Source organism: Sesamum indicum, linkage group LG6 (assembly GCF_026168435.1).
Source record: "Sesamum indicum cultivar Baizhima isolate 11 linkage group LG6, ASM2616843v1, whole genome shotgun sequence".
NCBI classification, from domain to species: domain Eukaryota; kingdom Viridiplantae; phylum Streptophyta; class Magnoliopsida; order Lamiales; family Pedaliaceae; genus Sesamum; species Sesamum indicum.
Window position 1 is genome coordinate 27,651,329 of NC_142662.1, and position 26,552 is coordinate 27,677,880.

At 37.1% G+C, this 26,552-nt stretch overlaps 5 protein-coding genes across 5 annotated transcripts; 4 read left to right on the top strand and 1 right to left on the bottom strand.

Annotated features, from left to right (window-relative positions):
• Window positions 1-456: 456 nt before the first annotated feature.
• LOC105163342 (uncharacterized) lies at window positions 457-1,910 on the top strand. Its single transcript, XM_011081655.2, has one exon. The coding sequence runs from the start codon at window positions 917-919 to the stop codon at window positions 1,760-1,762; it is 846 nt and encodes a 281-aa protein (XP_011079957.1). The 5' UTR covers window positions 457-916; the 3' UTR covers window positions 1,763-1,910.
• Window positions 1,911-4,953: 3,043 nt separating this feature from the next.
• Window positions 4,954-8,458, top strand: STS (stachyose synthase). The gene is made up of 4 exons (XM_011081231.3): window positions 4,954-6,875; window positions 6,979-7,156; window positions 7,262-7,629; window positions 7,726-8,458. The coding sequence occupies exons 1-4, from the start codon at window positions 5,397-5,399 to the stop codon at window positions 8,287-8,289; spliced, it is 2,589 nt and encodes an 862-aa protein (XP_011079533.1). The 5' UTR covers window positions 4,954-5,396; the 3' UTR covers window positions 8,290-8,458.
• Window positions 8,459-11,422: 2,964 nt separating this feature from the next.
• LOC105163341 (putative ubiquitin-conjugating enzyme E2 38) lies at window positions 11,423-12,485 on the top strand. Its single transcript, XM_011081654.3, has one exon. The coding sequence runs from the start codon at window positions 11,432-11,434 to the stop codon at window positions 12,320-12,322; it is 891 nt and encodes a 296-aa protein (XP_011079956.1). The 5' UTR covers window positions 11,423-11,431; the 3' UTR covers window positions 12,323-12,485.
• Window positions 12,486-17,796: 5,311 nt separating this feature from the next.
• WRKY23 (WRKY DNA-binding protein 23) lies at window positions 17,797-19,429 on the top strand. The gene is made up of 3 exons (XM_011081230.3): window positions 17,797-18,255; window positions 18,465-18,611; window positions 18,816-19,429. The coding sequence occupies exons 1-3, from the start codon at window positions 17,933-17,935 to the stop codon at window positions 19,225-19,227; spliced, it is 882 nt and encodes a 293-aa protein (XP_011079532.1). The 5' UTR covers window positions 17,797-17,932; the 3' UTR covers window positions 19,228-19,429.
• A 1,232-nt stretch (window positions 19,430-20,661) lies between these two features.
• Window positions 20,662-26,302, bottom strand: LOC105163027 (flowering time control protein-related / FCA gamma-like protein). Its single transcript, XM_088881373.1, has 13 exons — window positions 25,947-26,302; window positions 25,797-25,867; window positions 25,559-25,637; window positions 24,805-24,887; window positions 24,662-24,713; window positions 23,938-24,014; window positions 23,328-23,394; window positions 22,935-23,014; window positions 22,765-22,829; window positions 22,124-22,190; window positions 21,378-21,551; window positions 21,080-21,290; window positions 20,662-20,942 (listed from the first exon to the last, which is right to left on the bottom strand). Exons 1-12 carry the CDS (start codon window positions 26,197-26,199, stop codon window positions 21,159-21,161), a joined length of 1,200 nt encoding a protein of 399 aa, XP_088737499.1. The 5' UTR covers window positions 26,200-26,302; the 3' UTR covers window positions 20,662-20,942; window positions 21,080-21,158.
• Between the last annotated feature and the right edge of the window lie 250 nt (window positions 26,303-26,552).

The window sequence follows — 26,552 nt, forward strand, 5'->3', positions numbered from 1 at the left end:
GGGTAGTGGAAAAAAAGAAGATTGTTTTTTAGAAAATCTGTTATTAATAGAAATAGATGAAGACTTAAGTTATTGAGCACGGGTTGTACCAGGGCTAAATGTGCAATTAATACGTAAGAAAAGTAAGAGTTGATTAAGTCAGACAACAATTCTCAAATACCCAAAGAAGGGAATATTTTTGTAAAAATTCTTATCCCAACTAAGTTTGGCGAACCATATTAATTATATAGCAATTGTGATACACTTATTTTATAATTGATTGGTTTCTTAACTATACATCAACCACAAATATAATTGATTCATGTTATATCAAATTTAAATTAGATTAGAATTTCTCTTGGAATTGGTAAATTTATGAACAAGTAAAGTCATCAATGAAATAAGAGATGAATACAATTAGTTTTGGTATATACATATATAGTAATAGTAATAACTAGATAGAGACTGTCGGTACAAGCGCTGAGATTGATATTTATTTTAAAAATTTTAGTAGTATGTATTTTCTCCTCCAATTGATGTATCTATGAGTATGAGAAAGGAGAGAATTATTAATCATTGTATGGTATACACCTATCCTATTAATTAAGGTTACGGAAAAGTCATGGGGGACAGAAATGAAGATGGGATGTTTATGTTGAGCGAAAATGATTAGTAAGGCATTGGGAATTAAGGTGGTTGAGAGTTAGAATGCAATAATACACATACATATATAAAATACACCGCCACATGATCAACGTTAAGGCAACTTTGAAAATCTATGTTTTATTGGTCGGAAAACGGGAACAACGTCTCTGTCTCAACTGCATGCATTTATGAAACATGTGCTGCTGTGCTCTATATATTCCACCAATCAGCTGATGTATTCTAAATAGCTATATCCGGGTTGCTCCATCACATTATTATTTCTGAGTAAAAGATGGGGAAGCCTAATTTCAAAAATGGTGGGTTTTTTGTTATGATCTTGTTATTGGGTATGTTTGTGGTGCAGAATGTTGATGGACGGAAGATTGAGAAAGAAACCTTTGGTGAAGGTGGCCTTGGTGGTGGTGGTGGCGGCGGCGGCGGACTAGGGGGAGGTGTTGGAGGTGGTGCTGGTGGAGGATTTGGCAAAGGTGGTGGACTTGGAGGAGGGGTAGGCGGTGGTGGTGGTGGTGGTGCAGGTGGTGGATTTGGTGGGGGAGTAGGTGGAGGTGGGGGTGCTGGTGTTGGAGGTGGTTTTGGTGGTGGAAAGGGTGGAGGTCTTGGGGGTGGAGCTGGTGGTGGTGCAGGAGGAGGATTTGGAGGTGGCAAGGGAGGTGGTGTTGGTGGTGGATTTGGAGGGGGCAAAGGTGGTGGCGGAGGCCTAGGAGGTGGATCAGGTGGTGGTGCAGGAGGAGGATTTGGCGGTGGTGGCGGTGCTGGTGGAGGATTTGGAGGTGGCAAAGGTGGTGGTGTTGGTGGAGGATTCGGTGGTGGCAAAGGTGGTGGTGCAGGAGGAGGATTGGGCGGTGGAGGTGGTGCTGGGGGTGGTGTTGGTGGAGGATTCGGTGGTGGCAAAGGTGGCGGTGCGGGAGGAGGATTAGGTGGTGGAGGTGGCGCTGGTGGAGGATTAGGTGGTGGAGGTGGCGTTGGTGGAGGATTTGGTGGAGGAGTAGGTGGTGGTGGAGGAATAGGAGGAGGCAGTGGTGGTGGTGCAGGAGGAGGATTTGGTGGAGGAGCTGGTGGTGGTGGAGGTTTCGGAGGAGGAGCTGGGGGAGGTGGAGGCTTTGGTGGCGGGCACTAGTTGGTCATTGTAAGCTTGGCAATTGGCATAGGACATAATAACGTCCAAAAAAGAGTGAAGAGTGCATGCATGGCGCGCTGCCTATGATGTGTTACTAATTAAACTTGTAATTCAGTTATCTTAAATAAAGTGATGGATGGATATGAAATTAATGGACCAAGTTTATTTATATATAGGGCAAAATATGAGTGCATTGTGTGTGATGCCTATGCTATCATTAACTTAGAAGATTGAATCATGAGAGGGAGAAGAAGTAATGATGCATGCAAATTTTTGTTTGCGGAAAGGCAAAAAAGAAAAAAACAAAGTATGAACCTATTCTAATGAAAAGCAAAGTCCCTTTTCAAAAGTAGATGGGCAGTGGCATCGGATTCCTCAAACTGCTCTAAAAGACAACAACATTAGGAACTATATATAACATAACATTAGTAGTGTGTGTGTCTCTAAAATATACACCTTGATGACATCATATTATGTATATTACATTCCAATAGTTGAGGTGAGGAAGAGGATATTCTTGTACGTTTTCTTCTTTGGTTGAGGAATTTATACGCATTCCATCCACTTGCATAAGAAATGTAGTAATAATGATGCAGAAAGGAAGGAAGTGAATATACCAAATGCAAAAGAGAAGAAGAGATATATACCCTCTGCACTGCACAACACACACAACTTGATCAAATATCAGCATCTTTTTTGTGGAAGAATATATATAATGGCCTAAAGAGGAGAATAACCTTGATTCTACTCTTTTTTCAAGAATTTCCAAAGATTCTTATTCAACTCATGTTCCGTTGAATTAAGTTAATTATGGATCAAATTTAAGTATATTGTACTTCTCATATAATTAGTTTAAATCCGATTAAATCTAATTTGAGCTAAATCTAATTCTACTTCCCACCGTTGCCCTTTCCTGGGCGATGCCCATGGTTTGGACGACGAAAACGTGAAAACACTCTTTTAGCTGTAGCTGGTCATGACCAAAAAACCACCAGTTTTGCTTGGTGGTCCAAAAATGCCCGACTTATTAATTTACTCGGTAAACTACTAAGGGCTTGTGTAGTTCATGCCGGATCAATCGTATTTCTAGCTAGAGCAATTGCGGGTCATCGCCTTAGTTTTTTTAATTTACTTCAATTTTATTTGAAAGTAACCTAGTTTTTAACTTATTATAAACTGAATTAATATATTAGATGATTAAAAAAAATGAGTTTATAATTAAACAAACTTAATAAAAATAATTGTTTAACTTCAAAAGTTTAACTACACACACAAGGAGTGTGCAGACTGCCCGTACAGTGTAGAGCCCAACCCTTAGGATAATTGTAATGCAAGTGGGCTCAAGTCATGAAAGCATAAAGATAAAGTTGCTAATTATATAGTGGGAAATGTTTCCTTAATTACTTAGGCCCAACAGAATAAATTCCACACTAGTATTATTATCACATTTAAAATTGAAAAAAAAAAAAAAGATCCTAAAATAAGTAATTTTAGATATAGATATTGAGATACAAAATGTAATATAGTAAAGCCGAGCTTTTTAATAAGATTAATCAAAATGAATTATCAACATTTCCTACGAAGCTAATAAATTATTAAACAAAGTGTTGGTATATTTCAGAAAATAGTTATTTGTTCATTTCCAACTATATAATAATGGGTTTGGTTGAGTTGAATTGAAGCATGTAATGTTAGAATATATATTTATATGTATTCCAGTTAGTGTGGAGTGTGGTGGGATTAGAAAACCACTAGAAAGTATTCACAACTTTGTTTTTAATCACTTCACCTTTTCTTCTTCTTCTTCTTCTTCGCTGCCACACATTCCATTTACTTCAAATTATTATTAGTTCCCAATGTTGAAACTGAAAATACACATTTTCTATCCAAAAACGCACTCAATTTCTTGCTCATTTCCTAATATTTGGTCTTGTTAGATATAAATCTTAAAAATGGAGTAAGAAATAATACTCGCCTCAATTTAGAACATGAAAATAGAATAACAAATCAAGAAATGGTCATACATAATAAATGTTTATATATATATATATGCGCCAATGAGGAGGTCACAAGTGTCAATAAAGTAATAAGCATGGTATTCAATTAGCCAAATCAGAGCTGATTCAGCCACCAGCCCCCCACCTACCACTATTAACTTAACCAAATCACTTACTTCATTTGCCTTCCTATATTCCCCACCCCACCCAAATAAATGTCATTTATAGGTATATTGAGATTTAAAAGAAATTATAAATAAAATGCATTGTCTTCAAAGGTGCAGTGATTGGGGATTCCAAAACCACATTAAATAATATAAAAATATGGTATATGGATTATGCAATAATTAGATCACATACTATTTGACTTTCCAACACATACAAAATTACAAATTTAAATCAAATATGTGACAAATGAAAATAATATTGTTTACTTGTTTGATTCGCCCAACTTAGTGCATAAAGTAGCAATTCCAAAATTAACATCTTTCATAAAATGATTACTTCTATTTGATTTGCACATATCAAATATTTCAATTCTGTCCATCAATCAATCTTTGATGTCCCTCATATTCCTGTTTGTTTGTTTGTGTTTTTATTTTTTATTTTGAAATTATTAAAATAAAAACTATGCTCGTTTATATAATATATTAATTTGATACTATAATTTAATATAAAATACAATGTCATCAACTAAATTAAATACATTCTCATTTCTCATAAAAAATTAAAAATGTTTAATAAACTGAAAATGAAGTGAAATATTATGATAATATAATAATTGTTTAGGGGTTTGATTAATAAATATAAAGCGTGGTACAAGAGTTGAGTTTCAAACTAATTAATAGAGAAGTTTCCAGTTTTGTGCAGTCCAGCAATTCCATCTTCCACACGACACTTCTCATACACTTCCCACCGCACACCTCCAACTCCTACCATAAAAATAAAATTAAAAATTAAAACTACATATTATGGTGAAACAAAATGGTGGGAAGTTGCTGGAAGAATGGGATGCATGCATGCATGGATGGATGGCCATCAAATGTTGAACCTCTCTCTCTCTCTCTCTCTGTCTGTGCTTAAGAATTTCTTTTGAAGCCAGTCATTTTCCAACTACTCCTCCGTTTCTCTTTCAGAAATGGTATAAAGGAGGAAGAAAGAAGCAGAGAGAGCATAAATAAAGCGCAGATAATAAAAATACCCAAATTTCATGCTCATCACCAACCGCCCTCTCTCTCTTATCTCTACACCTTTCTACTGATTCTTTCTTCTTTTTAATAATTCATTTCTTCCTGCACTTGCTCTTGCTCTTGCTCCTGGCCCCCCTCCCTACTCCTATTTTCTCTTTTTTCCCTTCCCCAACTCTATATATATCTCCCTTCACTTCATATTTTCATATGTGTTCAAACACACACCTCTCTTCTCTGTTTCTGTCTTCTTTTCTCTCTACTCTCCACTTGTTGTTGCACATTTCCACCTTTTGTACTCTCTTTATTCTTTTGAAGTAAAAAAAACCAACTCTTCTCCAGATTCCTCTAGTTTATACTTGTGTGTTCAGTGAGTTGAGTTGCTGTTTCTGATTTTCTGGCTTTTTGAATAAGCTTTCCTGTTTCGATTCATAGTCTCTGTTTCTTCCCATGGCGCCCCCCAGTGACCCCGTCAACTCAACTTTCAGCGTCCTCAAATCCAGCAAAACAGACAGTTTTTTTCAACTTCGTGATGGAAAACTCTCCGTCCGGGATTTTCCTTTACTCACTGAAATTCCCAGCAATGTCACTTTCAAACCCTTCTCCTCCGTGTGCCAATCCTCTGAGGCACCCCTTCCCCTGTTCCAGCGCGCCCACTCCCTGTCTTTCAAGGGCGGATTCCTCGGGTTCAGTCAGAACGCCTCCGCCGATCGCCTGACGAATTCCCTTGGTAAATTCACTGGCAGGGATTTCGTCAGCATTTTCAGGTTTAAAACCTGGTGGTCCACTCAATGGGTTGGGAAATCGGGTTCCGACGTACAGATGGAAACACAATGGGTGATGTTGGACGTACCCGAAATAAAGTCTTATGTTGTCGTAATCCCAATAGTTGAAGGAAAATTCAGATCGGCTCTTCATCCTGGTAAGGATGGCCACATGTTGATTTGTGCGGAGAGTGGCTCCACTCAAGTGAAAGCGTCGTCTTTCGATGCAATTGCCTACGTTCATGTCTCTGACAACCCTTACACTTTGATGAAAGAGGCTTACACTGCTGTTAGAGTTCATCTCAATACATTCAAGCTTATTGAAGAGAAAACACCACCACCCCTCGTGAATAAATTTGGTTGGTGCACTTGGGATGCCTTTTACTTGACTGTGGAGCCTGCTGGAATTTGGCATGGAGTAAAAGAATTTGCCGATGGAGGAATGTCTCCGAGGTTTCTGATCATCGATGATGGCTGGCAAAGCATCAATCTCGATGGACAGGATCCGCATGAGGACGCCAAGAACCTTGTACTAGGGGGAACTCAAATGACTGCCAGGCTTCACAGGCTTGATGAATGTGAAAAGTTCAGGAAATACAAGGGTGGATTGATGTTGGGGCCTGATCGTCCCCCGTTCGATCCCAAGAAGCCAAAGATGTTGATTTCTAAGGCTATTGAGATTGAAGTTGCTGAGAAATCCCGTGACAAGGCAGCTCAATCTGGGGTCACCGATTTGTCTCAGTTTGATGCTCAGATTGAGAAACTGCAGAAAGAATTGGACGAAATGTTTGGTGGTGGTGGAGAAGAAAAGGGTTCGAGCAAAGGGTGTGCAAGTTGCTCTTGCAAGTCTGAAAACTTTGGTATGAAAGCATTTACCAGAGATTTGAGGCAAAATTTCAAAGGGTTGGATGATATATATGTTTGGCATGCATTGGCTGGTGCCTGGGGAGGGGTCAGGCCTGGGGCAACTCATCTCAAATCCAAAATTCAGGCCTGCAAATTGTCTCCCGGACTCGATGGGACCATGACTGATCTTGCAGTGGTGAAAATCATCGAGGGCTCGATCGGACTTGTGGATCCCGATCAAGCTGATGATTTCTACGACTCCATGCACTCTTACCTTTCCAAAGTTGGGATTACAGGAGTGAAAGTTGATGTTATTCATGTAAGTACTTTGTATTCACCATCTTGTAAACTTCTTTCCCAATTCTGTTATTTCTGCCTTTATTAAGTGATTAAACCGATGATTCACATATTTTTCCAAACAGATGCTTGAATATGTTTCTGAAGAATATGGAGGCAGAGTTGAGCTGGCAAAGGCTTATTATAAAGGGCTCTCAAAGTCCCTTTCCAAGAACTTCAAGGGAACTGGGCTCATCTCCAGTATGCAGCAATGCAATGACTTCTTTTTACTTGGAACGGAACAGATATCCATGGGAAGAGTTGGTAGGAAAGCTTTCAACTTTTCCCCTTTTTTCTACTGTCACTCTGTGAACTTCTCTAAACTTTTCCTCCTTTGTGTATGTGTGCTTTTTATTTCTAAATAAATAGGGGACGATTTCTGGTTCCAAGACCCCAATGGTGACCCCATGGGAGTGTATTGGCTACAAGGGGTCCACATGATCCACTGTGCATACAACAGCATGTGGATGGGGCAATTCATCCAACCAGATTGGGACATGTTTCAATCTGACCATCTGTGTGCAAAATTCCATGCTGGCTCAAGGGCTATCTGTGGAGGTCCTGTTTATGTAAGTGATTCTTTGGGTGGCCATGATTTTGATCTTCTGAGGAAGCTGGTTTTCCCTGATGGTACTATTCCCAAGTGCATCCATTTTGCCCTCCCAACTAGAGACTGTCTCTTCAAGAACCCACTCTTTGACAACAAGACCATTCTCAAGATTTGGAACTTCAACAAGGTATAACCACCCTTCTCTGCTGCACAGAACAACTTGTATTCTCTAATCAAATTAACACAATGAGCCTAATTGTTTGTATTCGTTATAATTTAACAGTATGGAGGTGTCATTGGCGCTTTCAACTGCCAAGGAGCTGGTTGGGACCCCAAGGAACAAAGGATAAAGGGATACTCTCAATGCTACAAGCCGCTATCCGGTTCAGTTCATGCGAGTGACCTCGAGTGGGATCAGAAGAAAGAAGCAAACGAAATGGGAAAAGCAGAGGAATATGCAGTCTATCTGAGTGAGGAAGAGAAACTATTCTTAACAAAACCGGATTCTGATCCCATCTCAATCACCCTTCAGCCCTCAACGTTCGAGATCTTCAGCTTCGTCCCAATCAAGAAGATCGGTGAGGCTGTCAAGTTTGCGCCTATTGGACTAACCAACTTGTTCAATGCCGGAGGAACGATTCAGGGAGTTGTTTACGATGAATCCATAGCGAAAATTGAAGTGAAGGGCGAAGGAAACTTCTTGGCGTATTCAAGTGTTAAACCTAAGAAATCGTATGTGAATGGAGGTGAAGTGGGTTTCAAGTGGTCGGAAAATGGGAAGCTAGGATTGAACATTCCTTGGTATGAAGAGTGTGGTGGGATTTCTAACGTAACTTTTGTTTTCTGAAGGTGGAGGATGGGTGCCTGTTGCACGGGCTAACTGATGCTATGCCATATTAATTTTTAGTTTTGTATTGATACTATAAATAATTTTCCCATCTGAAAGGCCAAAAGTTGCCGTGGGAAATGGATGCTGATCAGTTGGGAGTTCTGTTATACAAGAATTTTCCTTTCAATTATTCTCAAATTAATTGTTATATGAATCTTGTGTGTGTTCATCAAACATATATATATATATATATATATATTCTCTCTCTTCTTTTCGGAATATCGATGATGAAGACTTGGCTTTTAATTAGCAGCTAGTACTAGTAGTTTGTGTGAAGAATTCTTGTATTCAGTTTTGTAGTGTGGGGCTTGCATGCTAGAGTTCCCAAACAAATGGACCATGAAAAGGAATTGGAAAACGAAATACAAGTGGGAGGTAATCCTGTTCTAACGTCTATTATGTTTTCTACTTCATTCAACATATAGGAATAAAAAATGACCACTATTGAGTTCTTCTGAATATTAATAGTGATGAGTACAATTGAGATTCCCATATTTTAGGGGAACATTTTAGAATCAAAATTAGTGAATAGGTTATAATTACAAACTGAGGCTCATGCTACATTCTTATGTCAAATCATCATCAACTAGCTTTTTCCTCTTACACAAATTTGACTAAAGTAATAAATACTACTCTTTTTTATTTCTATTTATAAAACTATATTATCAATTCTTGTATCTTAGTTGATCTAAATATTGATTTTATGTATATTAATTAAAATAATTCATATATGTATTCTACCTTTAGAAAGAAAGAAGAGAGCAGAAAATAATAGTCAGCTAATTAAAATCTTTAATATGTGGTTGGTTAATGTTTGGCAGTTGGTATACATACCAACCTAATTCACTAGAGAAAACGTAAGCACATTCAATTGTTGTTTGCTATGCATGTCCGGATGTTGATGCATGTGCCTAATTATTTACCCTTGGATCATATACCTAGCTTTTCTTTTCCCCCTAATATAAAAAAGAAATGAAAGCAAATTACTTGACTTTACCTTTATTTTAGTAGTTGCTGTAGTACTATTCTACTTTTAATTTCGTGCAATTCAAGAAAATTTAACAAATCTAGACAATTTTTTTACTAAAGCTAACTTGTAATATAAACCATAATTAATTAAGTGGTTTGAGTTCATAAAATCTTGAATTGATCATTACTCAATGTTTTAGTTTAGTAATCGGGACTAAGATTGAGGTCTCATGAAAAAGTTTGAAATTGTAGAATTGAATCCTACAGGACGTGTGAGAATTTATGTAAAAGTTATCTACTATTCTTAATATACTATTGTATAGTTGAATTGATGTAATAATTAAAAGAAAAAAAGATAAATCTTCACAAAATCTTGGAGAGATAATTAGCAAAGTGTCGGCAAGTTTATGTCGTGGGTTTGAAGTGGGACTGTTATGTTCAAAGAAAAAGTGTCATATATTGATAGGATATGAGGAGTGAGGACCCATCATAGAAATCCCACCAACTGTATAAAGGCAGTTGCTTCCAATAAATAAACTAGTCCTATGTTAGAAGAACAATCCGTCATTAACTAACATAACCGACACTTTATCCATAAAACAACTAACCTTAACCGACCTATTGACGTATATATATTACTTTTCCAACTTCTTCCTCAAGATATGGCTTTGATTTTGCACAAAATTGGTCCCATTCTTTTACTGCTTCTTAGACCTATCTTAAATTGATTGTTGTGCATGACACATATGCAAACCCAAGATCATGGAAAATTTAATTAACTTATTATATAATAAATATATTAATAATTTTGAACTTGAAGGTTTACTGTTTTTTTTTTTTTTTGAAAAAAAAAATCATGTCGGAATAAACTTGGATTTAATCAAATTTAGTTAGAATAATATCAAAAAGTTTTAATCTTGATCGAGTTTGTGGACTAAATACAGATCAATTATATGACAAGTGTAATATACTTAATATATGATCGATTTGATTCGATCAAATTGAATTCAAGTAAGAACTTTCCAATAACATCACTTGTTTAATCCTCGACAACTATCTTAAATAATTGTTTCTTGGTGGAGTTTTGGTTCTAGACATGCTTAAAGGCAGGGGTGGGCATGAGGGTGAATTGGTGAGGTCTTGTGTTTAGAAAAAGCAAGACAAACTCTACTCCCCAATCAAAAAAGGTGTAAGGTGAATTGGAGGAGATCAAGATTAGATTAACTGAATGTTGTCGTTTGGTACCTCTTCCACCTTCCCAGGAAACGAGTCAAACAGGTGTTTGCCGCTTATCCACTTGGTCAAGCTGTATGTGTGTTTTCAATTTCTATATACGTGTTTCATTTTTGTTTTCGGGTAGCAAAATTCAAATGTTCAGACGTACCAAACACAACATGCTCCCAACTAATAACTAACCAACGACTAACGTTAAGTAATATATCATGTCATTTTGATCTTTCTTTCTCAATCCATCACCCAATTGCATTTTAAAAAAAGGAGGAAATAAAAATCTAGGGTCTATCAGCTCAAAGAAAATCAAATATTCTAACACTAATATGACATACCAAAGAAATATTTTTCAATAAGATTTACAATGAATCCTTAATTAGTAGCATATGTACGTCTTTTTAAAATAAAACAGTACCGCAACAATCATTCATTTATTTAATATATTGGATAATTAGGTAGTAGATATGGGCTTTTACTGTTTCCGGGAACATAAAAATTCAGCCAGCCATTTGTATATATTAAAACTTTAAAGAGGCCCACCTGCAGATGAATTCAAACTGTATGCACATTATAAGACTTGAGACATATCGAGTCCATTGATTTTCTTATAGGACTCGTGAATCAATGCATTGGTTTATGCTTAAGAGTTAAAATGGTGAGCAAGAATTTGATGCTAAGTCGAACTTTGTTGGTTGTCCGAGTGAAGAGAAGTTGTCTTTGTCCAGAAGTTTAGAAGGAATGAAATGCTTCAAACTCCTGACACAATCAACTACTATAAAATATCTCAACTTAGTCATTATTATTCCATTATTTACGAGATTGAGAATTACATCATGAATCACTAGTCGTTCCTATTCAATTAGTTTTTCGAGTTTCATCAATGATCAAACAACATAATTAAATGGATCAACATCTTCCATCAGCGTCCAACATAGAAAGGAGAAAAACCAATTCTGAAGACCTAGAAATTAAGAAGATATTTGGGGAGATAGAAGAGATAGAGGATGCAGTTGAACGGAGTTTCAATCGTTTCAGGAACTTCGACATAATTAGCCATCCTCCTCGTGATCACCATTACTTGAGTTACAGGCCTCACGGTTTGGAAAAGACTGTTTGTGGATCTAATTTCAGCAGAAGGATTGAACAAGAATGGAGTCTATTGGCTGAAAACATACCGAATTCTATTTTCGTAAGGGCATATCAACATAGGATTGATCTACTGAGGGCAGCCATTATTGGCCCACCGGGCACTCCCTATCACCATTGCTTGTTCTTCTTCGACATATGTTTCCCGAGAAACTATCCATCTACTCCACCAAAGCTCCATTACCGCTCCTATAACCTTGATTTGAACCCAAGCCTATGGCGTGATGGCAGGGTTTGCCTTACCCCTTGTGAAACATGGTTCGACCGCCTGAAGCAGAATTGGCTAGGAAACAATAACAAAGGGAAGTGGAACCCTAATGAGTCTAATCTTCTGCAAGTTCTTAGAGGGATTCAGGATCTAATCTCGAGTTCAAGCCCACATTCTCTGGAGCATTCTCGTTTCATGTCAACGTGTGAGAAGATGATTAGGATTTTAAGACAACCTCCACAGGATTTTGAAGATTTCGTGGCGGGACACTTCAGGAAAAGGGCTCATCCAGTTTTGCTTAAATTCAAAGAAAACAATTATGACAGCAAGCTTATGATCGATCTGTTCGTGAGTTTGTTTAAGGCGTTTGAAACGAATGGAGCTTATTGCAAGCACCATCTAGATTTCTTGAGACCAAGAAACCAGCAAAATCAGTAATGCAAGATGTGGAAGCAGGAATCAGGAATAGCAAAGGCCATGAATATAGCGAAGAAGAACCTCCTAGGTCTCGTTAGACTCAAATTACTTTGATTTTACTGTTAGATTGGAGACTAATTAGTTTCAGGTTTCTGAATTCTATTTTATCTTGCAGTGATTGTGCATAGACTAGATCCTTAACATTGAGTTAGTGCTTCAATGTCTAAATACTAAACTTGATCAGTAATTTTAATCCTCTTAACTTGGACTTGGTGCTTCTGTGTGATGTGTTACTTTGACTTCATAGCCAATTACATATCTGCGATAATTAATATGTACTGCTTCAATTTGAAGCAGATTGTTAATATTAGTTTCAGTCTTTTGTTTGGAAACATAGCACTGATAAAATCAAGATTACCAAACAATATATATCCCTGCTTTTCCAGAACCAAGATAATTGGTCTTTGCCCAAAAGAATTGATTCTTGAGTCCTCATTATCAATATTTTCTGTTGAAGAAGCCAACAAAGATATACCACACCATCTCCTCTACAGAGTTAGTTTTAGAGTAAATTACAACAGGCTTTCCTAAAACTTATCATAATTATAAATACCTCCCCGTTGTTTGAAAAATTACAAATTGCTTCTTGTTGTAATCTACCCTTAAGATCATAAACTACACCGTCAAGTAGAAAGCATGTTTTCTGAATAGCACAGGGAAACACTATCTTTGCTTGTTTTGCAAGTTTTCTATGATTAAAATCAAATTCTAATTTCCTCAGTTCACTCAAGAAGATGGCAATAAACTTTCCACGACATAATCCATCAGAAGCGAAAAGAAATTCAATTATATCATATTTGGTGATTGATTATGAGTTGTTGGCAATTAAACCACAGAATACTCAGCTTCAGCTTCTGGGCAGCAAAGTAAGAGGGAGCAAACCAATTCAACTAGGTATCCAATCCACCGATAAAATTAAGACAAAGATCAAAACTTTGGAAAAAAAAGATGCCAAGTTCAATCCAACCATCCAATCCTCGTAAAGTTCCCCACAATTAGTGTAAGTAATGAATAATAAGAAAAAGGAAATGGAAGACCATAATCAGCACGGGTATCGGGTATTCATATTAATTAATTGTAGAAAAGAAATCTCATTCCCAAAATTTGTATTCTCCCATCAGCAACCGATCAAAGAATTCCATCAACAAATCGAATCAGATACAAAACGAATCAACAATTGATTATTACAATTAACACCAGGAAAAATTAGACTCGGAACCGGAGAACAAACCAGATCAATGAAAACCCTCCAAAGACAAAGACTTTCCTCTGCTACGGTAGCTGAATTGACGCGAACTGGCAGATAGGAGGAAGAATTGAATAGGCAAGCTCAAGAGTATCATTCGAAAAGACAGATTGCGAGTTTGTGCGTGAATCTAACATATATCGACGCCATTGAATTACAAGAGACGGGAAAATTGAGAATCCAAATCAGAGTCCCCCATCATAGGTATGCACTAAGGACGTTAGATTCACGCACAGACCTGAAATCTGCCTCTTCAGTTATCCATGTTTCCACAAACAAAGAGTTGAAACTAGGTCGCAGGATTGGCGACTGTTGGTAGCCAATATCTCATGCACCAAATGCGAAGCCCTAAAGCAGGTGATTTTCCCATTTATTTGGACATGGATGTTGGTATACAACTTTTTTACATTGCTATTGCTTGCTTCTTACCCTTTCTAAAATTGGGTGTTTGCCAGTGAAGAAGAGTAAGTCTGGGAAAGTCTCATGAACGAACATTCAACCGCTGAACCCAATCCAATTTTTAATACATCATTGAATATCGAACTAAGCCCACCACAGCCGGACCAATTAGAATTAAACTAAAGTCTTGGGTCCAACTGAATACGAAACAGGCTGTTCACCAATTGCATTTGGGCTGGATTAGCCCATACAGTCAAAATCTGTATTTGGATCGAATCTTAATTTGCTTGTGTGTCGATTCCAGTATTAAGTATCTTCAAATTCTGCAAATAATTTTATAATGGGTATTTTTAAATTTATTATAATTATAAATATCTATTAATTGTTTAAAAAATTATAAATAATCTTCTAAAATTAACGATCATTTAATACATTAGTTGTTTCGAGGGGGTATTTGTTAAGTGATTGTATCTGTAAGAGAGGTATTTATAATTTTTTAAATAATAATGGAATAATTGTAATTATGATAAATTTCAAAAAATTCCGTTATAATTTATTTTAACCCCCCACTCCCAATAGAAAAAAGAAAGAAAATACGAAATTATTTGCACCCCCTTCCCAAGATAGAACATTGATAGGTGTCTCCCTGTTCATGTTTTCACACTGATTATACCTTAATTTAAGAATCAGTTAAGTAATGCAGAATTTTAAATATTGTGTGTGTATTTTTTTTCTTTGGAAAATTTATGCAAGAAATTGGGTTTGTTAAAGAGAAAATGAATAATAGAAGAGGGAGGGGGCGGGGATGAAAGGAGCACAAACAATGGGGATATAATTAGATAAAGTTTGTTAATTGGGACCCAAAAATAAAATAATGAATGCTACTAATCTTTTATGTTATTTAAAAAAGCATGTGCATTAAGATGAATTAATAAGTAATGATGATGAATGGGTCTGAATTATAGTAGCTACAATTATGTTATCCTCATCATCCACTTTAATATAATAAGCTCATCATCCACCTCTGCTTCAATTCTCACCATCATGGCCCCTGATTTGTGTAGCAAAGTGCAGGTGGAGAGGAGGAGACGTCGTCCATACAGTATTAGGCCTCCTGGGCTTCAAAGGAAGGTGAGAATCCTGATTCCTAACTCTGAGTCCACCATGGGAATGGAAAGGGCTCTCAGAGACACAGCCCATTACATTTTGGCATTACAAATCAGAGTTGAAGTGATGAAGATTATGCTTCATCTGCTTCTGCTTCTCATCATCATCAACACTACTCCATACCTGCATACGTTGGACCTCCATTCTTTTTTCTTTATTTTCATTTGTTTTAATTGATCATGATCATGATACATATATTTCATGGTTTTGCTATAATTATTGTGTTGTTAGTTTCTTGTCTTGTTAATAATGATACTATAAAAGTAGAGACAAAGCAAAAAGCAGGTAAAAATGAGCATTATAGAATTAAAGCCACACTATATGTGAATATACTACATCTTCTTCATGTTTTCTAAATGGAAGAGATTATGGGGCATAAGCAACAATAATTTTAAGGTTGTAAGCCCAATTATATATATATGGGGCGGGGCAACAAGTTGCGACATTGATAATTAAATTGGGGATCCATGAAAACGTAATGGCGATGACTGAATCTGGTAGTACAACAGATATGAAATGGAGATTAGTCAACAGAAGAAGAATGTTTTTGTGGTGGAGGATGTGGGCGACATAATATGTTGTGTTCAATTGAATGTCCATGCAAATTAGTGTGTCATACAGTAGTAATGTATGGGGCGGGGAAGGCTTTGGTTTTCACGTGTAAACGGTCAACAATAGCAGCTGCTGGGGAGTCGTGATTCTGATTAATGAAGCTAAATAGAAAAAATGGTGACCCAATCTTACTTAAAATCCGGCATAATGAAGGGGGAGGCGCATCACACTAATATAATAACAACAATTTAAATCCCTTTACACGCATCCATCCACTATGCTATTGCTATTGCTACCCTGTCTTAATTACTACTATAGAAAACAAAACAAAACAAAACCTCTTAATTTGATTTGTTATTTGTAATTTTCTCCATTATTTCTCTTTCCTACTCCAAACCAACCCTACAATTCTACTTTATTATTTCAAATTTCAATTACTTGTATGTATTTCTGTGGCTGTCAACACACAACAACAACAATACTCATGCTTTCATACTCACCAACTCCATTCAATTCTAAACCCCCCATTGCATTCTTAATTCTCTTTGTAACAACAATAATTCCAACAATATATAAACATATAATTATAAACTCAACAAGTTCAAAATGTTACCATTTTATGAGTGAAGTGATTTAAAATGCTCCTCCTTTGATTTAAAACAAAATTATTATTATTATTGCCCAAATTGATGTCTTAGAATCCAAATTTTAATTTTGAAATAAAGTCACAATAATATAATAAAAAGTTGAAAAATGAATAGAGGCATGAGCGAGCCCTCTAACCCAACACACACTAAGCTAGGAGTAGGTGAAAGTCCATGTACAAATGAAGATGGGATGCAGAGAGGGAGGGAGCGTAGAATACAAGGCAAGGCAGAGAGGGGCACCCACACCCCCACACCAGAATATTCCCAAAACGCGTTAATAATGCATGGGTATTGGGTTACGGGCTGATGATGTCCACCCACTTATGTTTAATTTAATTATGATGATAATGAATTTTGTATTAGGAATATGTGATACATACATAACTGCACCTTGTTACTTATATTAATTAGGGATGATGAGAGAATGAGTTATAACCCATTCACAAGTAGATGGGAGGGGAGGGGAGGGGAGGGAAAGGGAAGGGGGGATTCACGCGTTTAAATTTGAATAAGTTAAAAGTTATTTGGAAAGATTTGGTTTTTAAATTGAACACGCAAAAAGGGGCCCTCTCTCTCTCTCTCTCTCTCTAGATATATATAAATAAATTAAAAAAAAGGGAGGGAGTGATGTGGAGTGTGTAGGCCATATATAATGAGCCCATTCCCATTCACTAAACATGCATGCCATCATATGAAGGAGGTTTCAACATTACTATTATTATTATGATTATGATTATGATTTTATGAGAGTTGAGTTTGAGGATTGAGGAATAATGAGCACTGAGGACTGAGGACTGAGGAGGAGCACATCAAACCAAATACTACTACTACTACCACCACCACCTTATACGTACCACCGACTCCTACTGATCATCACACCATTACAACACTACTCTCTCTCTCTCTCATGATTTATTGCTACTCAACTACCAATTTCCACCTCACTACATCATCATATATTCAAATTTACAATATTCTACACCTCCTCCTCTTTCACTACATTCAATTACCAAATACACAACACATTACTAGACCTTTATAGCCCAAAGTTGCGATTTCATATGGGGTGGGGGTGGAAATGGATATATGTTTCGGTGTGTGAAAGCTTGCAAGAAATAATATATAATAAAGGTGATGCAAAATCTTGACAGAGCACATGGGAATACAATGGAAAAAAGAGGAGGAGCCTTTTTTGCCGTAATCAGCTCATGTGTCAGTCGATCGCGTTCACACTTTAACTGGCTTACCCGTCAAAACTAACCTTTGAATTCAATACTCTACTCTTTTCTCCTGCACCTTCCCCTTCCCCTTCCATTTATTAATGCTTTTCTACCCTTTCTCCACACCCCAATATACCATTTTTACCACTTCCACTCTCCTCTTCTCTTTTCTACTTCCACACCCCCAAAATTCATTTCCTTCACTTTCTCTCTCTACCACACCCAAACATTAAATGAAAGACAGATTTTCAAGGTGAGTAAAACAGACTACTACTACTACTACTTCCAACACTCATCATCATCATCTATCTTCAATTCCTTCTTGGATCATTATCCAAATATGGAGTTGTTAGAGTACGGTGAAGCTGAAAAGAGCAGCAGCTCATTAGGGTTCATGGAGCTGCTGAGTATGCAAGACTTTGGCCCTTCTCTCTTTGATCTCTTGCAAGGGACTCTTATACCATCTGTGCAACTGCAAGTGGAACCCTTGCCTCAGGACCATTCACCTGAGCTGTTCCTCAATCCACCAACCACACCCAATTCTTCCTCTATTTCTTCAGAATCAACTGCTGGCCAGAATGATGAACAGACTAAAGAGATAGTGGATGGAGAAGAAGAGGAGGAGGAGGAGGAGGAGGAGGAAAATCACAAGACTAAGAAACTGTAAGTATATATGTCCTTATGCGCATACACATATATGGATATGGATGTACTTCTCTTGAACATACCTTAAATAATTAGCTACACATGTGGGGATATATGTATGTGTTTTGTGTACGTGTTGGTTTTGTTTCTTTTGACATCATGATGTGATTAGAGAAACACTTAACTGATATTATATATGTTTGCTATTTTGGGGTATGTGGGAACAGGTTGAAACCCAAGAAAACAGCGAGTCAGAAGAGGCAGAGAGAGCCAAGATTTGCTTTCATGACAAAGAGCGAGGTTGATCATCTGGAAGATGGCTACCGATGGAGAAAGTATGGCCAAAAAGCTGTCAAGAACAGCCCTTTTCCTAGGTGGGTACCTTCCGTTTCTCCTTCGCCCTTCATTATTAGTTAAATCTTCACCTGCTACCTAGCTAGGTGGAAATTACAGGAGATTTTCAGATTTAATTAGACCTTTATAGGAAACCCCACATAGACATATATATACATATATGTGTGTGTGAGTGTGTGTTCTTTCTATTATTAATGTAGTTTCTTATTGTCACATTTTTGCAGGAGCTATTATAGGTGCACAAGTGCATCATGTAATGTCAAAAAAAGGGTTGAGAGATCTTGCAATGATCCTAGCATTGTCGTCACAACATATGAAGGTCAACACACGCATCCAACCCCAGTAATGCCGCGGTCCCCTGCCGCTGTCCACGCGCTACCACCCTATTCCGCCTTCTCGGCCCCAGATGGTCCGTCTGCAGAAATGGTTCTATCTCATCCTCAACAACATTTCAATTTCTCAGTTCTCTTGAACTGTGGTTACACTCATGCAGGTCCCACCAACAACACTGTTAGTTCTGGTGGTGGTGGTGGACAAAGTTTGCGCTTTTGCTCTGATCAGTCTTCTGCTTTGCTGACTGACCATGGGCTTCTTCAAGATGTTGTGCCATGGTCGGCAACCAAAAAGGAAGAGTAGTAAACACTGAAGTTGATTTTGTATGATATGTCTTGCCTCTCATTACTGACCTATAGTAGGAAAAGTTTGTAGATTAATCTCTAGTATGTAGTCTTCTTTAGTCAAGACATGAGTAATCTTCTAGTACAAAAGTTGCAAAACCCTAATTGGTGAAGTATTCACCATTCGTTTCCATTATATTATACAAATGATAATTATGGTAGGGCGTTGTGCAATGCGGTATCTGATTCTGATGATTGATGGATAGGCCAAGAAACCTGAGATTTTCTTCTCTTAATTCCATAATCTTGTACTTTTAACTTCCACATCCGTGTCTTTCCTTTTATGTAGAGGGGAAGCGCGTTTAGTCTTTTGGCTCTGATGCTGAATATGGAAGGCTAGGGCTTCAGTTTCACCAAGAAGCTTTGTTCTAGTTGTCTGTGAACTGCAACGGTAGAAAACTCATTCTTAAAGAAGTGGGATCTCAGAAATATGATGAGAATTATGAGGGGAATATATAAGTAAAATTGAACATTACAAGTAGTGGACTTGGACCGAAAAGGTATCAGATGTCGATAACCAAGCTACCATTTTCATCTTTTTCTTTTTCATTTTTTGATGAAAAGGAACACTACAATGAAGAAAGAGATGATAGTAGAAGAAGACTTCAACAGCCAGTGCTGGATGCCGCCTCCTAGACAGCGTCCTTATCGTGCACACTCCTCGTGCTTGCCTAGTAGGACTTTCCTAATGTAAAAACATCTTTGCTGTTCTCGCACTGCAGTTGCACTTTGAGAAATTCATGCAGTGAAACATTTTCTTGTCATACACACACCACTCAGATATGTCCAAAGTAGTATTTCCGCTTGGAGGTCATCATCAGGAATGAATTATTTAACTCACCAATGACCCATCACTTACTGAAACAACGTGAAAAGATTACCCATTAATCGCTAAAAAGATCATGACCATCCACCATGTCCAAGTCATTCAGTACTTGTTTGGAAGACACTCGTACCTACCATGGCTATTTTTGACTGCTCAGATAAAATTAAAAATGGAAAGATCAACTGTTTTTGCAACTTTACTATCAACAAAGTTCCAAGAGTTCTTCAGCAAAGAGTAACTTCAACCAAATTAGTTAGACTTCATCCAGATATAGTAGTAGATTAATTCATGTGATGTTGAAGTGCTGTCAAGGGAACCCATTATCCATTGCTCGAGTTGGGTTTGAAAAAGTTGGTGAAAGAAATAGAAGCCTGGATACTTTTAGACCAAGCATGTTCCCATCCTAGGCATTTGAATGTTTAAGCTGTTATAGTAGAATGAATCATCATATAGGCTCAGGCACCCACATTCAGGCCGCATTTGCCTTTGCAATTGAAAGGTATTACTAATGCAAAGAGACACCTCACCTGACCGACCAAGCCCATAGGAAATCACTCCTCATGGAAATGCATGTCGAAGATTGGATGTGATGCATAAGAAACAGTATGAAACCTTTTGTAATTGGCAAGTGGTAAGAATTAGCAAGACACATGCCAACACAGTAGATAATATAACATAAATATACAAGTTGCCAAAACAACCATTATAAGTGAGCATGTCTAGGTCTTGTTGTTAAGAATCAGTGAAGGTTGCAATTAAGTGGGCATCCAGATAAGTACAGTGCACTTCCCCTCAATTTCACCAATTCCAGTAAAATGTTCACCACAAAACTTCTTCCTGGTCCATTGCTGCATGATAACACAAAAAGATTTTAGCATAATTTGACAAATTGGTAAATTCAGCTGACTCAACATTAAGGTGTCTTTATACCAAGTGAAACTTCTTAGCATCACAAACAGGTAAAAAGCAGTCGGTTCAAACTAACCATAGCAGGTGAAGGAGCTATATCTCAGGATGGCAGTAGACCCTGCTGCAACTCTTGTCATCGAGTTTCTGAGCTTCAGCTATGCCTTTTGTGCTTCAGACACCTCTGGGGAAGAATGGACGTGTAGTTTTGATTCCTGCAGCTGTTGTTGCTGGTCTTCAAAATTGTCCAGTTCTTGTTCATAAAGTGCATACTCCTCAGGCTTCTCCCACTAATGGCATATTATGGAGCCATCACAATCCAAGATAATCCAGATAATGGAGAACAAAAACTTTGCAGAAAGAGAAGGAGTTCTTACTCTGCTTTCACATGTTACACAATTATAATAATACAAGTCTCCATCAGGTGAGACATGCTCGCTCCAGTCACATTCTATAGTGTGTTCTATCTCGGCAACTGAATCACATGCATGAGACACAGGTGTAGTACCATTGCTTGTAATTGTTGTCGTCTTGCATCCTGAATGTGAAGACTGAAAATATACACGACAGGCATATTTACAACATGGAGTGAAGAAGTCAATGCAAATCATCTTTTTTTTGTTAAAGATGTTCCTCAAGTCACATTCATCACAAGACAAGAGACAAGAAGAAATCTCCCAGAAGCCCAGCACAGCAGACATGCAATTGAAATAGAATCTTTAATATAACTAGTCAAATCAATATGCAAGCATCAAGAACAAAAACATCAGAGTAAGTTGCCAACAAACCAATTGCAATTCAAATACTCCTTATAATAGATTAACCACAAGGAAAAAAATGCTTGCATGAAACACAACCCAGCACCACAACTTGTTAAGGGGAATAAACAACTTAATGCAATAGAGAGCAACTTAGATATCTTTATATGAAAACTAGCAGCAGAAGAAAGTTATATAAGTTTTATACACAGATCAGTAATTCTAGGTCTATGATAGGAATTCAGAAAACACCAGCACGTACAATTTCGCAAAATGTTAAGCTTATTGTAAAAATGAGTAACATATCGGAGAATGAGTGATATATCTCTTCCGCAGGCTATGTATGACCAGCAATAATATGTTACCTTCACGTGTTGTTTTTCATTAGATTGCATAGGCCCATTAGAAGGATCATTCATATATGGAGCAGGCCTGCAGAAAACGTACACAAAGCAACACGTAGATGAAGACCACAACAAAGATCAGTGACAAAAGAGGTATAATGCAGACAATAGATAACATATATGTAAATACAAAACTTTTTTTAATTTGTTTAGACTGTATTAGGCATTTCTCAAGCATGCAATCAAGTTTCTTGACAATTCTTATTTCTAGAATCTGTTATCTTGGTTCAAAAAAAGGATTATCTTTACAAAGAATTTAATCACTGTGTTTTACTACATCAGTGTAACTCTGTAGTAACTTTTATCAACATAATTGATGGTTTCCAAATATTATCAAATGCATTTTTTTTTGTGTGTGTGTGTGTCTGCATCCATTTTGTAATGGGAGAAAATCAGCTGTTAAACTAAAATGCTCAATTTGCCAGAACGGACCATTGGCAGTCCAGCAATTCGCAAAAAATAAGACGGTTACAAAAATTGCACATCTCTTCATCTTGGAAAAGGAATGCATACGATTACAGACACAAGACAACACTTTTACAAGATCTGCAATTGTCATCAGAAAAAACATCAGTTGCAAGGATTGCCAAAATTCATGGTACCTTGAATCCCCTATCCTTGGCTTCTTGGGATCTGCAAACCGAACTATCAGCGGTTGATCACATCCCTAAAGAAAAAGTATCTCAGGAATAACTTATTAACTATGAAGAAACAAAATAAAATAGAAAAAATTGCACACACATACACACGCATGCAAACATAGAAGGCTTACTCTCATCACAAATTTTCCATGTAAAGCCTGAATTGCAGCAGCTGCCATATGTCTAGAAGAAAATTGGACGAATGCACATCCTTTGAAGCCAGAAAAAGTTCACATGAGGAAAAAGTATAGAAAATCAATAGCGACAAGCAAGGATTTTCAATGTGCCAGAATCCAAGAGCCACAATAGCCAGAGCGACCAATGCGGACCAATCACAACAAAATGTAAAAGGATGGCTCTTTTCACAAATTCAAGATTTATATTGAGGCATTGAGAATAGACAGGAAAATAAACTAGTGGGATGGTGGGAGCAACCCCAATTTATTAGTCAAGCATTTTCTCAAGCCTCATGCAATCTCTTAACAAACTTAGCTGTGGAGTGCGAGAAATTACAAGGTACACACCTCGGTTTTGCTTGAATTCATCCCGGACAATGAAAATCTCTTCAATAACACCAAATGGCGAAAATATCTGGCGGCAAAAACATTCACTCAGACCTTTATTATCTAGGTTTCAAAAGTGACAAAGAAACAAAAACAATGTGTATCTGAAGTATTTATCTTAGTCTTAATCAAAAGCATGCAGAATTTTAAAATACAAACAAACAAGACCCTTTTTGAACAGAAGAACAGATTTGTCCTGCAACTGTTATAGCCAACATACATTTGAAACTAAGAAATGTAGCATCCCCACTAAACATCATGCCATTACAGTACCAACCATATCAGCAGAAAATATACAAATAGAGAAGTCATAGTCATATCCTGTTTTGGAACTTGTCCATGTGGACTGCTTAAAGTCAAACAACAAGCAAGGGCTACGTATAATTCTTATCAAGCTACAAGGGGCAAACAAGACAAAGGAGTAATGCAAGCCAGTGTTAAGCTGAGTGCACAGTATACGAATATAGGCATAATCATCAAAATGAGACAAGGTGTGAGACAGCAGAAAAGACCAGACCGCAACAGTATGTATAGGCAAATATCAACAAAGAAGCGACTAAAAGTTACATACTTCTTCAATTTCCCATTTTGAAGATTGTCTATTCAAGCAGCCAACATACAATTTGTGGACATGTGCACCAAAGCTCCCTACAGACAGAGAAAGGAATCAAACGGCAAGAGGCAAAAGAAATCTTTTTAAAGTCAGAAAGCATGCAAGCAGAAGTACCACTGCAAGCTTGTGTAAGAACTCACAATATGCAATATATAAAGTTAAACAAATGAAAATTTTAAATCATAATGGATGAGCATAATATACACTATTCATAGGAAAGAAATTCAATTATGAAACCTTAAGATTGGAAGAAGGCTGCATTCTCAATGCTGATAGCCCGATAGAATGGCTAGTGGCATGAAACTTGATAGATCTATTCATTTATCAAATTTCAAACAATAAAACAAATGACAAACAGGTTGTGACTCCACCAAGTGCACAAGAAACACTTTGATCCAGAAGAACATAACCATTTGGAGAGAAGGAATATAGACAAAGCAACACAAGAAAGAATATCTTCACATCACAAATATTCCCACCAGATATTCGGCAGTTAGATGGTGCACAAGAAATGATTCACAGATTTCCGCAACAATATATGTGGGGCATCCTAAAAAATCCAAATGAAATTCAGTTTCCAAAATGTTTCATCCTAAAGCATTAAGTAAAACCAAGTCAGAACGGCATTGCAAGAAAATCATGACAAACAAGACAGTAAAATTGTCATAGAGAAGATAATCACCAAGGCGTTCGCGTTCCCCGTCTGCATATTTAACTTTTATAGGAATCAATGCCTGGATAACATTGATGTATCACATAAATCAAAGGTATCTGGGGGAAAGCATCCATACTCTCGGAATCTGCAAGAAGTATGAGACAACTTACCCCAGGAAAAGTATATTGACTGTGAAATGCACCAATAGCTCGTTCAGCTTGCTCTATGGTTGCATACTTCACAAAGCAGCACTCTAGAAGAACATAAGACCAAGAAACTTAAGTTAAATACTTCGATATTGGAAAGAATGTTAAATTGTCCTTCCAGGTTTAGCAACAAGCGAGAATGTGCATACATTAAACAGCAGAGCATACAGCATCAACAGGTAGATAAGTAAGCAAAAGAAAACAGAATAGTCATGCATACAATAAAAAACATGGCAACAGTAATCAAAAGTAGATCATTCTATTAGAAAGAAGGCATGGGAAAAGCACCCAACTTAATTAAGTTTTCGAGGATTATTGCACGCGGAATTTTCCAACTCTTAGACATAAAGTCTGGTCAAGAAAGAGTATTCTGAGTAATCTAAACAGTTGAAAGAAACTTTATCTCTTCTGCATTTTGAAGGCAAATGATGCACATTCCTTGGATTAATGAGACAATAGGATTTTCTCTTCTACATTCTCCCATAGTTTATATGCTTCCCTTAGCATAACATAATCAAGATATTTAATCAATCAACAGATAGGAGCTCTAGGATACATTTGCAATGAGAACATATGAAACAAAATTGATGTGAAATCATACATAGATGTTCCACAGAATTGCCATATCATGGTAAAAGCATGATGAAATACTTAATCCAATAGTGATTTCCATTTAATTTCAAGTATCAAGGTCTTGTGAAACACTATTGTCTCATACCCTGCTGTAAACCGGTCCGTTTATCCTTGAGAAGAACAACCTCAAGAATGTGTCCATATTCTCCAAATACAGCGCCAATCTGAAAGTAAAAGATATCATTTATTTATACTCAGAAGTGCTAAGCATGATAATTTGCCAATATAAATATATTGAAAAGAAAAAACGAGATGAAACAAAATCAAAATTAAGTAATGCAACATGAACTTGAGGGTTAATTTAGGTCAGCAGTACTACTTACATCTTGTTCAGTAGCTTCTCTTGGAATTCCTACCACGTATAGCTTCACAAAACCGCCACAGTCAACACCGTCTGCAGAAGATTACAGTTAAAAATAGGGAGAAAACGAGGTTAAAAATCAGTAATTCAAAAACTAAAAGTTTTGTATTACTAGGGTGAGAAAGTAGTCTCTTCTGGCCCGAAAGGGGAAGCGAGTGATTGGAGCTGGCGTTGAGGTGGTAACCAGTTGAAGCATTCTGCTCGCTGTTCAAATTATGGTGGTGACGGTGGTCGGGTTGGTGGTAGTGATGGGCGCCGTGCAAGTGGTCTTGGCGAAAGTCGTGATAGTAGTGGGCACTGTCGGTAGGAAAAGATGACGTGGTAGCTAAGTGATCGGCGCGCCTCTCCCCTCCGTGTCTGTCCATCAATTTCCCGGAAGTATAAACAATCAGGTAAGTAGTATTCCAGCAGCCCTACCACAAGATTGGCCACAAACATACACCCACCCCACCCGTTTGAAGTTCCAATACTAATTATATACTTTTACATTTATTCTTTTCCTTTTTCATTTTTCAAAACATTCTCAAAAATTGGGAAAAAGGAGCTAATAAATCAGTAAATCACGCATATATCTCCTAATTATATATAAAAAAGAATATTAATAAAACATCATATATTAATTAATTAAAAGTATATATATTGTTAAAATAAGCTTCCTTCAAGCTTGAAGCAAAATTCGAACCCCAAACTTGATTGAAATTGAACCAATTATATCACA

What these genes read in the sequence shown, in the direction of transcription:
- LOC105163342 (XM_011081655.2), top strand. Translation starts at nt 917, where the DNA reads ATGGGGAAGCCTAATTTCAAAAATGGTGGGTTTTTTGTTATGATCTTG.
- STS (XM_011081231.3), top strand. Translation starts at nt 5,397, where the DNA reads ATGGCGCCCCCCAGTGACCCCGTCAACTCAACTTTCAGCGTCCTCAAA. An exon ending in TGAAAGTTGATGTTATTCAT is followed by an intron (nt 6,876 to 6,978) that starts GTAAGTACTTTG and finishes TTTTCCAAACAG; the next exon opens with ATGCTTGAATATGTTTCTGA. An exon ending in GATATCCATGGGAAGAGTTG is followed by an intron (nt 7,157 to 7,261) that starts GTAGGAAAGCTT and finishes CTAAATAAATAG; the next exon opens with GGGACGATTTCTGGTTCCAA.
- LOC105163341 (XM_011081654.3), top strand. Translation starts at nt 11,432, where the DNA reads ATGGATCAACATCTTCCATCAGCGTCCAACATAGAAAGGAGAAAAACC.
- WRKY23 (XM_011081230.3), top strand. Translation starts at nt 17,933, where the DNA reads ATGGAGTTGTTAGAGTACGGTGAAGCTGAAAAGAGCAGCAGCTCATTA. An exon ending in AATCACAAGACTAAGAAACT is followed by an intron (nt 18,256 to 18,464) that starts GTAAGTATATAT and finishes ATGTGGGAACAG; the next exon opens with GTTGAAACCCAAGAAAACAG. An exon ending in AAGAACAGCCCTTTTCCTAG is followed by an intron (nt 18,612 to 18,815) that starts GTGGGTACCTTC and finishes ACATTTTTGCAG; the next exon opens with GAGCTATTATAGGTGCACAA.
- LOC105163027 (XM_088881373.1), bottom strand. Translation starts at nt 26,199, where the DNA reads ATGGACAGACACGGAGGGGAGAGGCGCGCCGATCACTTAGCTACCACG. An exon ending in GAGACTACTTTCTCACCCTA is followed by an intron (nt 25,868 to 25,946) that starts GTAATACAAAAC and finishes AATCTTCTGCAG; the next exon opens with ACGGTGTTGACTGTGGCGGT. An exon ending in ATGAAAAACAACACGTGAAG is followed by an intron (nt 21,552 to 22,123) that starts GTAACATATTAT and finishes GTATATTTTCAG; the next exon opens with TCTTCACATTCAGGATGCAA.